Raw genomic sequence first — 16,272 nt, forward strand, 5'->3', positions numbered from 1 at the left:
CTTGGAAGGGGAAATTGGAGCCTGGCTTAAGATTCCATTTCTGACACAGGAACAAAGAAAGACCCTTTGCAGGTCACCTACCTTCCAAGTCCTCCATTTCCTTTTCTGAGAGAGAAGAACAGTATTGGCCATGTCCCAGGTCTGTCGTGAGGATGGGATGCCGTGGTGTATATTTTGGACTAGCAGCCCGGTTTCCTTTCCTATGTGCACTCCTGGCTGTTGGGTGGCACTGTCTGGTCCTCTACATGGGACAGATCCTGAATCACAACTGGCTGCATGTTACTCCAGGGGCCTTGGTCCATCCATGGGAGTTAAAGGCCCTCCATACATTTGAAGATGTGCCCTTTGGCCATGAGTATTTTGTGACCTAGCCGTTAGTCCCTCTGAAATTTCTCCTTTTTTCCCTGGGTTTTTGCAGCTGCACAATTGATTCTCCGTTTCTCCCTTTTCTTTGAGACCCAGCTAATTATTTTCAGGAAGCCTTGACTTTGGCAAGAAGAGTCATTCCTTCCACACTTAGAAATGCAAGCTTGCTGAGGGAGGGATGCTGTTCCAGTTCGGCTCAGCTGAATCCCACTGTCAGGGTACAGGAGGGCTGAAGCATGGCTGGAGCCTGGCTGGAGCATGGCTGGCTGTGCCAGCTTCCACGTGTGGCTGTACATCCAGGCACAGGGGCAGAGAAAGTTGACTGAGTCACACCGTTCCCCGTAGCCCGTCTTTCTCCCATCCCTCCCTCAGAGTGACTCAAGACAGCTCATCTTAGACGACAGAGGAAGCTGAGCCTTGAAGGGCAAAGAAAGAGACAGGGTTCCAGAGGTGCCGACCTCTGGCTTTGTTCAACTGTCCCTGCACCCCTTCTCCCTGGAAGTTTTTACATCATCTCAGGAATCGTCTTCACAACTCCATTCTTAGTTCTGTTTTATAGAAGAGGAAATTGAGGCTCGGGGTAGTGGCAGCTTCTAGGTCTGTCTGCCTTCCACACCACAGCTGCCTCCCACCCCGCACCCCGCCTCTTCAGCTGCCCTGTGTTAACCCCTTAGTATAAGGGAAAACAAAAATAAGACAAAGCCGGGCAGAGTACATCCTGTTATGGTTACAATCTGCCAGGCTGGCTGTCCATGTGGCTTATGCTGGCTGCCTCAGAGCAGCACCCAGTAGGTGCACAGAAAATGGTTGCTGAAAAAAAAAAGAATGTGGCTCGTAGATCATGGGCCAAGTGTTCTAAGTGTCTTTAAATACCACTATGAGAAAAGTTGTGTGCCAGCATCTAAAAGGCATATAGGAGTTCTGGAATATTCTGCCTGCCTACTGAAACAGGCTAACCCCCTCCCAAAGACTCCTCCCCCAACCAGCTGCTCCCTGTCCTCCTACTTCACTGTCCTGGGGATAGCTGGCCCCTCACCTCTTCTTCCGCAGCTGCCCACTTGGCTTAGGATCCCCCCAGGCTTATAAAATGGCGCTTTTCCTGCTTTGTTAGGATGGTTCTTCTGTCTTTCCTTTCCACCTTGGGACCCAACTATTGAGGCCTTTATAGTGAGCATCCCAATAGCTCAAACTAGTGTTGTGTGGACCCTGGGTGCCACCTCCTGGGGGGAGTCCTGAAGCATAAGTGACCGCTGCCTTCAAAGACAGCTGCTCTCCCACAGGCAGTGATGGCCACGAGCACCCGGGGAGCCAATGGGCACCAGTCCCTGGCCTTGGTACTGCTCTAGTAGCTGGATTTGTTCACTGATTGTTTCTGCCTTTAGGGGTTCCAGCTGCCGAAGCCACCAGAGCCCCCTTCTGTTGAGGTAGAATATTACACCATTGCGGAATTCCAGTCTTGCATTTCTGACGGGATCAGCTTTCGGGGTGGACAGAAGGCTGAGGTGAGCCTCCTTTTGGCCAAGGACCTGTTTCACATTTTATATGTCTTCTTGGCGATGTTTCTGAGGGTCAGGCAGAGTGGGTACAGAAATGAGCCGCCCCGCCATGAGTACTTGCCTAGTCAGGGCCACAACCAAGGCGAGAGCCCTAGACTTGGGCTTCTGCCCCTCACTTGCTCACAGTGCTCACCCCATAGTGGCATGTCCCAAAACAAATGCAGGGCTGAGCACGAAGAGCCTTGAAATGAAGTCTGCTGAAGGTGTGTGAACTTCTGGGACAGAACAGTTTGCTTCATCGAGAATGTTTTCCTTGAGAGGATGGAGACGCACAGGCACGCACATGGAGATCAGAGGACAGTGTTGTGTACTGACCCAAGAAGTCCTAATGAGATTTTGTTGAGATTTTTGGACACTGGGAGGATGTTCTGCAGGGAGTATCTGGTCTCAGGCCTGTACCTCCCCGTTTGATTTATGTCTCTTCCCGTTCTCACCTCAGGCCCTTTCAGGGGATATTGGGCATGGGGGGAGGACAGTCCTTCACAAGTTGGTTTTCATGGTCTAGGAACAATATGGTAGCTTTGGGGGTGTCATGGAGGTCTATAACTCCCTAAGTTACTGACACAGACTTAAGAGAGTCTCACAACGAGGACCAGGGTTTGAATCTAGCCTGCCACTGACTGCCACAGGTCTTAGAGCCACTTATTCAAGGGCTGTGTCTATAAAATAGGCTGAGTGGGACATTGTAGGGACCCAGAGACCTGTGTAACCCACTGGCCTGTCCATCTTCCCTCAGGTCATCGATAAGAACTCAGGTGGCTGGTGGTACGTGCAGATTGGGGAGAAGGAGGGCTGGGCCCCCGCCTCCTACATCGATAAACGCAAGAAGCCCAACCTGAGCCGCCGAACCAGCACTCTGACCCGACCCAAGGTGCCCCCACCCGCGCCCCCCAGCAAACCTAAGGAGCCCGAGGAGAATCCCACGGGTGCCTGTGAGAGCCAGGACTCCCCGCTGAAGCTTAAGTATGAGGAACCCGAGTATGACATCCCTGCCTTTGGCTCTGACTCAGAGCCTGAGCTGAGTGAGGAGCCCACAGAGGACAGAGGCTCAGGTGACAGGCGTCCTGCCCAGCCCCGGAGGCCCTCACCTGCCTCCTCCCTGCAGCGGGCCCGCTTCAAGGTAGGCGAGTCTTCTGAGGACGTGGCCCTGGAAGAGGAGACCATCTATGAGAATGAGGGCTTCAGACCCTACACAGAAGATGCCCTGTCCGCCAGAGGCTCCTCTGGGGATAGTGACTCCCCTGGAAGCTCCTCATTGTCTCTTGCCATGAAAAATTCCCCCAAATCAGATTCTCCCAAATCGTCATCACTCCTAAAGCTCAAGGCGGAGAAGAATGCGCAGGCAGAACTGGGGAAAAACCAGTCCAACGTCTCCTTCGCCTCCTCCATCACCATCAACACTACCTGCTCCTCCTCCTCCTCCTCCTCTTCCTCTTTGTCCAAGAACAGTGGTGACACAAAGCCACGCTCCGCCTCAGATGCAGGCATCCGCGGCACCCCCAAGATCGGGACCAAGAAAGACGCCGCCGCCGAGGCGAAGCCCGGGCTGGCCTCCTGTGCCCGAGCCAAGCCATCCGTCCGACCAAAGCCAGTCCTGAACCGAGCGGAGTCTCAAAGCCAGGAAAAGATGGACATCCGCTCCTTACGGCGCCAGCTGAGGCCCACAGGCCAGCTCCGGGGGGGCCTCAAGGGCTCTAGGAGTGAGGACTCAGAGCTGCCCCCCCAGACAGCCTCTGAGGGATCCAGGAGAGGCTCTGCTGACGTCATTCCCCTCCCAGCCACCACTCCCCCATGTGCTCCCAAGAAGGAATGGGAAGGGCAAGGCGCCACCTATGTGACATGCAGTGCCTATCAGAAAGTCCAGGACTCCGAGATCAGCTTCCCTGTGGGCGCTGAGGTGCACGTGCTGGAAAAGGCAGAGAGTGGATGGTGGTACGTGAGGTTTGGGGAGCTAGAGGGCTGGGCTCCTTCCCACTATTTGGTGCCCGAGGAGAACCAGCAACCGGACGCCGCTGGCAAAGAGCCAGACACAGTAAAGAGCACTCAGAATGAAGGCAAGTCGGACAGTCTGGAAAAGATCGAGAAGCGGGTGCAGGCGCTGAACACTGTGAACCAGAGCAAGAGGGTCACCCCGCCCATCCCCTCTAAGCCTCCTGGGGGTTTCGGCAAGACCTCAGGCACCGTAGCGGTGAAGATGCGGAACGGGGTGCGGCAGGTGGCCGTCAGGCCCCAGTCTGTGTTTGTGTCCCCGCCACCCAAGGACAACAACCTGTCCTGTGCCCTGCGGAGGAATGAGTCGCTGACGGCCACTGACAGCCTTAGGGGCGTCCGCAGGAACTCCTCCTTCAGTACTGCACGGTCAGCAGCCGCCGAGGCCAAGGGCCGCTTGGCAGAGCGGGCTGCCAGCCAGGGCTCAGAATCCCCCGTGCTGCCTACACAGCGCAACGGCATCCCCATCTCCCCCGTGCGTCCTAAGCCCATCGAGAAGTCTCAGTTCATCCACAACAACCTCAAAGATGTGTACATCTCTATTGCAGACTACGAGGGGGATGAGGAGACGGCCGGCTTCCAGGAGGGGGTGTCCATGGAAGTGCTGGAGAGGAACCCCAACGGCTGGTGGTACTGCCAGATCCTGGATGAGGTGAAGCCCTTCAAGGGCTGGGTACCCTCCAACTACCTTGAGAAGAAAAACTAACAGACACTGGGTCCCTCCAGACTCAGTGCACTGCTCTCGCTGCCACTGGATGAGTGGTGGCGTGCAGACAAGGGGAAGGACAGTGGGAGGGGGGAGGGGGGGTGACGATGAACCCTGCGGAATATGTGACCCCCGGAGACACCCTCCAGCTGGAAGGGAGGGTGTGGTGGGTGTACACACTTAGTAGGAGAAAGGGAACAGCAGGGTCGTCCTGGGCCCGGACCCCCTGCACGCACACTGGTGGCTTTGCTGATGGACCATATGCCGTTTAGTACAGGCCATGTGGGAAAGCCCAATTGTGCCTTTGCTGCAGCTCTGGAAAAGATGTCATGAGGTGTGTCCAGGGTCCTGCCCCTGCCTCTGGAAGTCACCCTTGTGTTAGCCTAATGATGTGTTTGGCATTGTGTTGGTTTCTAGTCTACTGCCGACCACTGGTGGGTGTCTGGAAGACCACCAGCTCTGGGGCCAGGCCACAGCCTGTTTGGTAGCTAAGAGTTCCCAGATGCCAACAAGGACTGCCTGCCTTTGCTGTGCTGACCTGGCCCTGGGAAAAGAGCCCGCCCTCCTCAGGGCACATGGAGGACACTGGGAGTTGACGTAGAGGATGGGTGGGTGGTGCTGGGCTCCTCATAATCTAGAATTGTTGAGGAGTTCCTGGTAGGCAGCTCCTTGTGCATGTTTGGGAAGGGGTTATTGGTTTGGAGGTTATAAATCGGGCGTTTGGTTTGGGGTTTATTTTAGAAATTATTTGGGGGCCCGAAGGTCTCAGCCTCACATAGGAGAGGACGTAGTGGTGGGTGGGGTTTTCTGTTGAATTTCACCGGGATGTTTTATTTAGATTTTGGTTTAACGTTTTTGCCTTTCCATAAGCCAGGCTGTTTGTTTAGGTATCCACTGTGTGCACAGTGCCCTAGCATGGCACCTCGCCAGGGAATCTGGGACTGGGTAAAGCCAGGTCCTGGGCTTGGTGAAACAGTGTTCAGGTTCCTGCCCAAGAGGGAAGGGGGGCATTGTTAGACTCCAGGCTGCTGGGTGACTGCTCTGCCTGCTTCTGCCCACTTCCCCCAACCTGGGCAGGGCCCAAAGAAAGCCTTACTATGGAGAAGTCACCACCAATCCTGGGCAGAAGGGAGCCTGGCTGGGTCAGCCTGGAGCGGACACCCTCCCCCACTGTGCCCCTTAGCCTGGTGCCCAAGAGTATGGAGGACTTGGAAGCCAGGAACCAACCCTGTCTTCCCAAGGGGCAGTGCCCCAGGGGACAGAAGCAAAAGAATGGAGTTCGCCACAGTCCTCTGTCAGTTTGGGGTTATGATTTCATGATTGACATTTCAGAGGGGACCCTCCAGAGAGAAGCCCAGTGGGCTTCCTTCAAGGACTCCCCTCATGCTGGGAGTGGATTCCACATGTGCCTTTGATCTGGGACAGATCCTGCCTCACAGTCTCTGGCTCAGCTGCCAGCATCTCCCCCAACCAAGGGCTGCTGGTTCCGACAGACGACAGGACAGACAGACGGGGGAGGAAGAGCGCCCCTCGGCCCTCCTCCCAGGCAGGTCTGCCTTCAGCTCCCAACCCTAACCTCCTGGATTCCCAGCCCGTGTCCCTCCCACAGGCGGATGCAAACCGCTAGCCTCCTTTGTCAAAAGCCCATGGTGACATTGTTCTATTTCTTTTTCTGTGTTCCTGAGTTTGTTTAAAATTGAAATTAGTTATTTTCTTCTGCTGGACAGTATTAAATAGAGCGGGGTGTTGAGTTAATTTGCTAGGTTGCAGTACTAATGGTAGTGGTTTAGTGTCTTCATGATATTATTTGTACTTATTTGAACAATAATGATAAAGAAGTGGTTCATTATTTCTTAATTAATGCACTTTAAATGAGGTGGAATGGAAAGAGAACCCGGGGAGCGAAGTGCATTACTTAAAGATGCAGTATATACCCTTCTCATTTTAAAACAGCACATATTTATTAAAAGAAGAAAAAGTAATTTATGACTATTTAAAATAAAATTTAAAAGTAGAGTGACTGTCAGGTGAAAGGACCTCCCACGTAGCTGTCTGCCAGGGGGTGGCCCACGCCTCACTCCTCAGATGTCTGCATTGAGCCAGCTCCATGATTAGTAGGCCAGCCAGGCACAGAGCATCTCAGTTGGGCTGGACCACCGAGATCCCAGAGCTGCCTTTTCCCACCGTCCCCACCCTCTGCACTACGTCCTTCTGTCTGCACCCCAAAGACCTTCTTCCAACTCCCAGTGTCCTGAGATCAGACTCCTTAAAAGCAGGACTGGAAGGGACCTTAGAGGTCACCCATCCCATCTCTTGTTACTTCAGCCCAAGGACAGGAAATGACTTTCCCCAAATCACCCAATTAATGTCAGGTTTACCCACTGCATTTAATCCTGAGTTCCTCTCCTGTCCCTTTGTTTATGTGTGGTCATTGTGTTTACATTGTAACATCCAGCCCCAAGGATGGCTGGGAGTTGCTCAGGCATCTGGGAAAAGTGGGGAATGTTGCCACCTAGTGTCAGGATGTAGACTTGGTCAACGGATAGTGATAGCCAAGGTCCCTCACCACCAGCCCATTAGGGCACAGCACAAACCCTACAAGCCCAAAGAATACTTGAAACAAGAAGGGTGCATGCCAGGCCTTGTGTCCCTGGATCCTAGCCCTGCCCAGGCAAGAGGGCCTTTCCCTAGAGCTAAGGAGCTGCTTTGTGACATTGTGACTGTGGCAGCAGTGGAGGAGGGAAGGGCCTGGGGCTCTGACCCATCTGGAGGAAAACCAGATCGGACTAAAGGAAAAAAAAAAAGTGGAATCTCAGCCAATGTCCAAACCTAGTTTTCCATTAGTTATGATTGAAAATGTGAAATGACATTGTATTGCTGTATACTGCAACTTTAATCATAATGAGCCCTTCTGAGGTCATTATTGAGGTTTATATAATGCCCGAAGATGCATCGTTTGGTGCTTTCTTTTTCTTGCAGTTTCAAAATCTTTTCTTCTATTACAGGGTGGAGGGAAAGTCTTCAGACCTTGCTCTTCCTTGTCACTGGTAGGCCTGGCTACACTGCCTGGCTCCTCTGTGTTCTCACAGTGGGGCAACACGAGATAGCTGGAGGGGGGGTGTCCATCAGCAGCCAGTTCCTGTCTGCCTTGAGACCCCCCCCCCCTTTGCAGCCTGGGTTCTATTTGCAAGGCCTCAACCCTTCCACCCCCAGCCTGGCCCCAAGGGTTCCTCTTTCTCACTCCTAACGGACGAAGGCATTATATAGAATCATTGTAGCCACTTTGAGAAGTTAGAGCCGCGTCTTTTACTGGCATTTATATCCATTGCTTTTCCTCAGCAAGGCATGTTACTACTTTGCTCGTCTAAGGGAAAAAGACGAGGGAATTTCAGCCAAACATTATTTTCATATGACTAGTACTTGCAGAGTAGGCGTAGAGCTATTTAAGTTGTAGTGTTCTGTTTTTAGGAGGAGGGGAAAGGTGAAATCAGCCCTGCTTCTCCTGGGTTTGACTAATCTATAACTTCTTTAAAGTTACTCACTTCCCCATTCCCTCCAAATACTTTGCATTCTCAATGGAAAATGGAAACAATCTGAGAAAAAGTGCAATATTACCAAGAGGGATGTGGGACAGAGTGGAGGGAGACCCTGTTGAATCTGCGGGGAAATAGGAGGGGCCTCTGGGAGGAGTCAGCACTGTGGAGCACGTGGGTGGGCCGTGGATTTGATCTCTAGGCAGGCCGACTGTCCTATCTCCTCCCCACTTCCCTGGCATGAAGAAAGGGTAGCCACCAGAGGACAGCCCACTAGTGTTGTCCACCTAGAAGAAGGGGTCTGGGGAAGTGGCGTGGTGCTCTTGGCCTGAGCCCAGTCCCCAGAAAAGAATGAGGCTATCCAATACCCACTCCCATTTGCATTCCCCTCCTGCAGCCGGCTGCTCAGAGAGACCCGTCTAGAAGCGATGCCCAGCAGCCCTCTCTCCCCAGCCTCCTGATGTGTGGGCTACGATGCTCTGGATGTGTGTTTGAGTCTTTCTAAAACTATGGAACCTCAGTTCAGCTTACGGACAGGAATCCTGGCTGTAAGCAAACTCATTTGGAGGATGGGTGCTTTAAACTCTTCATACCCAGTAAGACCCAATTCCTACAGGCCTACAGTAGGTCTGGGGCTGAGTCCCGGCCACCCATTCATCTCAGTGACGTGGGCAAAAGGCATGAGCCCTGCCTTTGACAACAGAAACCCCCATGACAGGTACACACCAGCCTCCTTTCATGTACATCAAGGAAAGTGGCAGGCTAAGATGTTTTCTGGGGGGTGAGGAACAAGTCCCAGGGCTCAGCCCCCCCCCCCTCGGATAGCACAGCCTTGCTTGTGTGTCTCCTCTCTGTAGTACTGTAGGCCTGCTGCTCCGACCCACCTTTGTGTGAATTTCTATACAGATAGGGAGAGGGACCAGGCCCCTTCTGGGGTCTCCCTTGGAATAGATATGGCCGCAGAGCTGAGCATTGGATTATCTGCACAGCTCTCTGGAGAGACAGCAGTCCACATCACTAACCAATGAAGATTCCCTCGCTTTTTTGAGGGCTGAGAGAGCAATGTCTGTGTGCATGTGTGTGTATGTGTGTGTGATGGTGGTGGTAATTTCCACGTACATGGATATTACATGAGTGTGTGTATGTGAGAGAGACTGGTGGTAATTTCCCACTTGAACTAAATAGCATGGGGCTAGAGGAAATAAATACAGGGCAGGAGGTCTCCATTGAACTAGTCCTTGGCATTGGGCAGGTCCCAAGGGACTCATAGCTTCTGGCAGCAAGTATGTGTGTCATTCACACAATTCTGGCTGGAGAGTGCAATGTGTCTTTTAAATTTGTCTTTGTAATTATTTTATTATTTAGTTGGAAACTTCACACTGGCATTAGCAGATCTAACAGAAGCAGCCCAGGTCAGCCTCCAGGCACCAAGATGAAGACATGGAATAGATACTGTTGAGTATGGAAGTGCTGAGGTGGTTAAATTAGTGGACCCACGTTCTTGGCATGAGAATCCCGGGGACCCAAGAGCTGCTCGCTGGCCTCTGCTTTGTTTCTGAGGGAGAGGCAGGCTGGGCAGCGTAAGAACTACTCATGGTGTGACTAGGACCTGCGGGCGTCCGCACAGCACTGCCTCCTATCCCCACCGCAAGCCTCGAGTGCTTCCTGGGAGTGTGGAGGGCTTCTCAAGACCTGAGAGTTTTGTCTAAATCCCATTTGGGGCGGTCTCATGTCCCTGTGTTTCGCAAACTCTGTGATTAGAGCCAGATAGGACAAGGTCAGTGACCTTTGGCCTCAGCATTGTTTTTAACTACTGCCTTGGTCTGTGTATCTGGGCCCCCAGGCCACAGAGTGGGCACATTGGTGCTTGGAGATTGAATGAAAGGGTTTCCTTTCCAACGCCTTGTGGCATGTGACATCCCCCTCTTCCCCTATCTTGTCTAAATCTCAAATGACCTTGACAATAAGTCCCCCCCCCCCCCATCGCAGTCTAGGACCTAGTGGCCTTAGAGCGGAGTCCCCCAGTACTGAAGGTCCCTACCTTACTCCAAGTCTTCACTCTGGACAATGGGCTGTGTCTTTGGAAGTGTGAGGGAATTGTGTTAGTGCAAAAGGATGTATCTTGCATGTTGGCAAGCTAGTGGGAGGCATGTTGGCAAGCTGATGTATGTTTGTGGTTACGGGGGCTTCCCGTCCCTGCACTGGGAGGAGGCTTCAGAAGATGCCTTTTAGGCAGAGAAGGTATAGGAAGGCTGAACAAGGGTTTGGAGTTGTGCCGTCTTTATTGATGGAAGAAGGAAGGAGTCACTTCATGTTGGAAAATGAAGAGATCAGGTTTACAGGGATTTTTGTTACTCACCAGCCAAGAGTCCAGCCAGAGGAAACGCACTCGCTGGGCCACAACCGGGCTTCCATTTTCATTGAATGTCTTAGGGAAGAGGCGTTGTAAGCCATAGGCCAATGTTCAGGTTTGGGGGCCCTTTTCCAGAAGACAAATTCGTCTCCCAGATTCCCAATAGTTTTTGTCCAATGCATTTTGTCCAATATAGAGCTAGCCAGCCTGTCAAACTGTACAAATCAGAGGCCACTGACCATAATAGGCCACACAGTAGGGACCCAGCATCCCCATACTAGAACTTAAGAGCCCAGGCGTGTCCAGGAGGCAAGTGGCCTCACTTCTTGTTGACACAGGACACTGTCCCCAAGACTCTAACGAACCTGTGGTTCTAACTGCCAAGTTGGCCTCCTGCTGCCAATCAGACCAGGTGGAGCACACCAACATCCCCACAGATGCTTTTTGTTTTCCAGTGGCTTCTACTGAGGCACACCGCTTGAGTTTACTTCAAAGGGTACACAGTTACCCTTCTTAAATTTACAACAGAGGATGTGGGTGTCCCTACGAGTTACTGAGAGGTCTGGAAGGTGACTTGTAAGGCAGATGTGAGTGGCCACTCTCGCAGCATGGATATGTTGACTGTTAGGTGGGAGCAAACAGATGGATGTCCCTGGGACTCCTGAATCACAGGGACTTCTCGTAGTGTCCACCCATCCCTGGCCAGCTTAGTGGGGTCAGCAGGAGCCCTTCCCCAGGTTCTTCCTGCCCACCTCAGCAGAGAAACAAAGACATTGGATATAGTCAGGGTCCATGCAAATGCTGACATAGCTCCAGGATCCTCGGTGGTGCTAAACTATCTCCATGCTTCTCACAATTCTAATAGTGGGTGGTTTTTATAAGCCTCATCACAGACATGCAGTGTCCTTGGGGGAGGGACGCAGCCCCCGTGACCTGCCACTTTCTGGGTGTCCTTTATCACTTTGAAGGGATTCTTTGGTCTGTAGGAATGACCTGTCTTGGGATGCTTCTAGACTTTAAAATTTGGGTTGTTTTGTTTAATATTTTGTTTATGTTTACATGCATCTTGTATTTCCCTAAAAACTAAATAAAGTTTTTGGCCTTTTTAACTGAACAGAATCGCTTGATTCTCTCTGGCACCAGAGTACCCATTCAGCTGACTAACTAGCAAAAGGCCCATGAGCCCAAACATCAGCTGACTCCAGAATCAACTGGCTCAAGGTGATGGGATAAGGGAAGGGAGATCAGCTCCCACAAGCTCCTCCAACCCCTCCCCACCTGCAGGCAGCTTTCTGGGAGTAGCCAAAGCCAGACCCTGGTCCTTACCTAGTTGTGTTGGTCTCTAGTAAGCAGGGAAGAATGGACCTGAGGTCATTTTGAAGGCAGGCTAAGACTAGGCAGTGAAAGCCTCCCCCAGGAAAGGGTGTGAGCAGGCATCCACAAGTGTCTGGGGCCTGGCCCTGACAGTGTACACAGTTGTAACACTGTCTAGACCCTGGGCTCAGTGTAACTACCTCTTCCCCATTCCAGCCACAGGGCTGACTGCTGTTCCCCTCTTAGTCTCTAGGTGGTGATACTCACCTCACAGGATCTCTGCCCTAAGAGGAAACAGCATAGCATGCCTGTCTGTTACTTCCCTTGGTGTCCTACCTAACCCTGTTTTCCTGACTCAAAGTCCGGAGGCCACCAGAAGGGCAGCAGCTTCTCTCAACTTAAAAGGCTTGCCTGGTATTATGGACCCCACTCTCTGAACCCCATGCCATGCTCCAAAGCCTGACTCTAAGGAGGCCTCTCTGTCTTAGGCCCTTTGGGACTCAGGGGTCTACAGTTACCGAAGAGACTGGGACTGTTCCTGATAGCTCTTAACCACTCAGGTGTACTCACACACTGGTCCCCCTCCCAACCTCCAGACGCACAGCACAGCCCTCAGGCTGGTACGAAATCACCTTTATTCACAAACACAGTGACCCAGTTCACAAAGGAGGCAGTACTATCTCTGTACTAGCAGAATGGACGATGGCTTCTTTTCCCACCTCCAGCCAGCCAACTCTGCGCTCAGACTTTCTCCATCTCTAGGATGAGCCCCCAGCTAGATGGGGCAACTTACCAGCTCCAGCCTGCTCTCACAGAAAGGGCCTACCAGGTCCAGTGACTGAAGAGGTGAGACCCAGGGTGGCACAGATTCCCCAGGTCTCTGCAAGGGCAGCACAGGCAAACGCCCACCTTGGTATACCATTCTCAATGCCTCCCGAATACATTTCCCCTAAGAGACACCCTAGAAGAACTCCCAGGAACCACGTGGGGAGTATTCCACCCCCAAGCCACTTGACACGGGGGAAGCTGAGGTTTGGAGGATGGCCTCGGGCTAGGACCGCAGGACTGGCCAGTGGCCAGGACAGAGCCCCAGGCCCTGCCTGTCGAGACAGATGCCATCTTTGAGGGTATAAAACTAGCCATCTGAGGGCCAAAGGCTGAAAGGCTGGGAGAGCCTGGGCTAGGACTCCACAGTAACCCAGAAGAGGCAGAGAGCTGCAGGGGTAATAGCCCAGGAGTGACGGACACTCCCTTAGCAGGACCAGGAGCCTGGCTTTTGCAATCCACCCTCCTAACAAGGGTCTCCATTCTGGTCCCTGGCCCACGTGTCGGTAGCCTTCCTTAACCTTCCAGCACTTTGGATGTCTTTATGGAGGGGGACTCCTGAGGACAGATGCCCTTGAACCAGCCACACTAACTTGGCTCCCACACAGAGAGGAAGGGCACAGGTGGATATCAGTGGTTCCCCATCCAAGAGAGGCTCATCCACCTCTTGGGAGGCCCCCAGCCCGGAGTTTCATCTTGGGGTTAGCAGGACTGCCCACGAGCCTTGTGTCAGGGCCTGGGAGAGATTCTGAGTGGCTATTCTCTGCTGCCCTTCACCTGGCAATCCCCCCAACAGTAGCATTTTAGGAGCCCCCAGGTTGGAATTAACTCACAAACAAAACTCACAAACCAAATAAATAAATTAATTAAAATAAGGAAAAGGGCTGTCCATAGCCCAGGAAACCCCCCACCCCACTGAGGGCCCCTGTCCCTCCTGGACACATGATGGCAAGATCAGCCCAGGCCAAGGCTGGCACTGAGATGAGGGAGGACAGGCCTTAGGGGTGGCTGTGGACCTGGTCTTTGAGACCCTGACAACAGAAAGGGCCCCCTCAGCCAATACTGAAGGGCCCCCTAGGTAACGGCACCAGCGAGGTGACTGGTGTGAGTTATGGCAAGGAGAGATCCTGAACGTGGCAGGTCGGCACGAGGTCAAGGACCTAGGACCCAGACTCTGCAGCCTGTCTGTTTACCCACTCTGGGTAAGGAGAAGGAGACAGGGCATGCAGTTTGTAGCTGCCCAGGGCGGGAGGAGTCCGCTGGCCTCCTCCCGAGCTGCCCAGGGGAAGCTACACGTAGTTCGAGCTCTCCGAGGCGCCCCACGGGCTGCACAACTTAGACATCTGCCTAGATCGTGAGGTGTGGCAACAAGCTGAGACTCTGCCTCAGCCCCTCACCATGCAGAGATCTGGGTAAAGAGGGAGACTGTGGGGTGCCCTCTCCCCTCCCCTCCATTTATTATATTCTATTGTGCCCCCACCTCCCTGCCTCAGAGCCTCTCAGCCCAAACCTTCAGGGACCTTGATTCCCATGTTTAATTGGAAAAGGAGGAAGAGTTTTCCAAACAGAAGAGAAGGGACCCTGTTGGCTTCCCCTTAGCTGTTGCTGGGCTGACGTCTGCAGAAGTGGGCGTGCAGATGGGGCTCTGCGGTGGGCTAGGAGCTGCGGTAGGTCTTGATGATGTCCTTGATGGGGCGTCGGCAGATGGGGCAGCAGGCGTGCAGGGCCTTCTTGAGGCGCAGGCCGCAGGAGTAGCAGAGGCACATGTGGCCACACGTGTAGATGACAGTGTCCACTGCGTGTTCATAGCAGATGGTGCACTCATCACTCCACTGGCCCACACCCGGGGTCACCGGCGGCGACTCGGGCAGGCTCACAGGTGAGTTGGGGGCTGTCCCTGAGAACAAAAGCACTCATCAAAATGGGCTGTGACCCAGCCCAGCACAGGGCCTGTGAGAAAAGAGCCCCTGGGCTCAGCTCTTCCTCCAGGATGGAAAGCCAACCGTTCACCCCACCTGCCTGCCCGAGGAAGAAGCTCGGCTCTGTCAGCCTGGCTCTGGCCACACAGCCCCAGACCAGGGCCAGAGTGACGGTGGCAGGAAAGGAGGGAAGGGGGAAGAAGGACTTCCCAAGTCTTTGAAGGCATGACCCGCCTGCACTAACCCTGGTATCCGCTGTATGCATTTCCAGAAGTTCCCTGGAGGATCAGATACACTCTTCTGGGCTCCGTGGCACCTCTACTCACATAGCCACACAGCCCACCACCACCATACATATACACACAAAATTGAAAATAAATCTTAAAAAAAGATTTGAAAAAAAAAAAAAAACACAGCTGCTTATCTGTGGTGGTTTGAACAGGTAAGGCCCCCATAGCCTCGTGTGTGTGTGTGTGTGTGTGTGTGTGTGTGTGTGTGAATGCTTGGCCCATGGGGAGTGACACTATTAGGAGGTGTGGCCTTGTTGAAGTAGGCGTGGCCTTGTTAGAGGAAGTGTCACTATGGGGGCAGGCTTTGAGGTCTTATAAGCTCAAGCCGTGGCCAGTGTGACAGTTTTTCCTTCTGCTGCCTGCAGATCCAGATGTAGGACTCTCCACTCCTTCTCCAGCACCACATCTGCCTGCACACTGCCATGTCCCACCATCGTGATAATGGAAATAAATCTTTGAAACTGTAAGCCTGCCCCAATGAAATGTTTTCCTGTAGAAGAGTGGCCATGGTGTCTCCTCACAGCAATAGCACCCCTGACTAAGACAACTGAAGAGATGTGCCAACAGTTAGGAGGGCCTGCTGCTCTTCCAGAGGACCAGAGTTTGATTCCCTGCATCCACATTAGTTAGCTTGCAACTGCCTGCTGCCTGTAACTCCAGCTCCGGCATCCAGCACATCTTCTAACCTCAACAGGCACTGTACACATTCATGCATGCACACACACACTCAAATAATGTAAAAAAATAACTTTTTAAAGAATAAAAGTCCCCTGGTGAGAGCCGCCAGCCCCAGCCCTAACAACGGCTGCACCATCCCTCTCTGGTATGAATGAGGAGGGAAGCATTGGCCCAGCCCCAGGGCCTTGGTACTCACCGCCGGTAGAGCCACCCAGAGGCCCAGAACTGCAGGTGCTGAGCAAGGGGTCAGAGAGGCGGCTGCCCAGGGCACTGGGCGAGGTTGGAGTGGAGGCAGGTGAGCAGGGGAGAGATGGACCACCCCGTTCAGCCATGATGGTGGAGCCTGAGAAAGGGGGGACGGGCCACAGTGCCATTAGCCTACTGGAGAAAGCTTCAGTCCCCACCCCCACAGAGAGCTCCCACACCTGCCTGTAAGATAGCCACAGGCTCAGGGCAGGACCCATAGGCTGGCTCAGCCCCCACCCTTACTCTGTTCTCACCTATAGATCTGGAGGTGGCATCACGTTCTACCTCGCCCACAATTCCCAATCTAACTTCTGCCTAGTAGCCCCCTTCCACTCCTCCTAGGTACCTTTGACCTTCAGGGAATCAAGTCCCTGTCCCTGTTTCTTGCCTCAGTCTCCTGTCAGAGTCCTGCCCTCTCTACCACAGTGCCTAGGAACCACCTACTTTCTCTATACTGGCACCCTGGTCCCTATATTCCGATCCTACAACCTCTCCCT

The 16,272-nt window shown here is 53.1% G+C and overlaps 2 protein-coding genes across 8 annotated transcripts in view; one reads left to right on the top strand and one right to left on the bottom strand.

Moving 5' to 3' along the window:
- Window positions 1-11,612, top strand: part of Sh3pxd2a (SH3 and PX domains 2A) — a 213,404-nt gene extending 201,792 nt beyond the window's left edge. For all 4 annotated transcript variants that reach the window (XM_052760845.1, XM_052760844.1, XM_052760847.1 and 1 more), the window contains 2 exons: window positions 1,749-1,868; window positions 2,659-11,612. In XM_052760845.1, coding sequence (XP_052616805.1) covers window positions 1,749-1,868; window positions 2,659-4,617 — 2,079 coding nt within the window. In that variant the 3' untranslated portion in view covers window positions 4,618-11,612. The remainder of the gene's footprint in view (window positions 1-1,748; window positions 1,869-2,658) is intronic.
- Window positions 11,613-12,435: 823 nt separating this feature from the next.
- The window catches only part of Neurl1 (neuralized E3 ubiquitin protein ligase 1), an 81,914-nt gene continuing 78,077 nt past the window's right edge, over window positions 12,436-16,272 (bottom strand). For all 4 annotated transcript variants that reach the window (XM_052760850.1, XM_052760853.1, XM_052760849.1 and 1 more), the window contains 2 exons: window positions 15,726-15,872; window positions 12,436-14,539 (listed from right to left, as the gene is read on the bottom strand). In XM_052760850.1, coding sequence (XP_052616810.1) covers window positions 14,298-14,539; window positions 15,726-15,872 — 389 coding nt within the window. In that variant the 3' untranslated portion in view covers window positions 12,436-14,297. The remainder of the gene's footprint in view (window positions 14,540-15,725; window positions 15,873-16,272) is intronic.

This window comes from Peromyscus californicus, unplaced genomic scaffold (genome assembly GCF_007827085.1).
Source record: "Peromyscus californicus insignis strain IS unplaced genomic scaffold, ASM782708v3 Scaffold_4__1_contigs__length_199733344, whole genome shotgun sequence".
Taxonomy (NCBI): domain Eukaryota; kingdom Metazoa; phylum Chordata; class Mammalia; order Rodentia; family Cricetidae; genus Peromyscus; species Peromyscus californicus.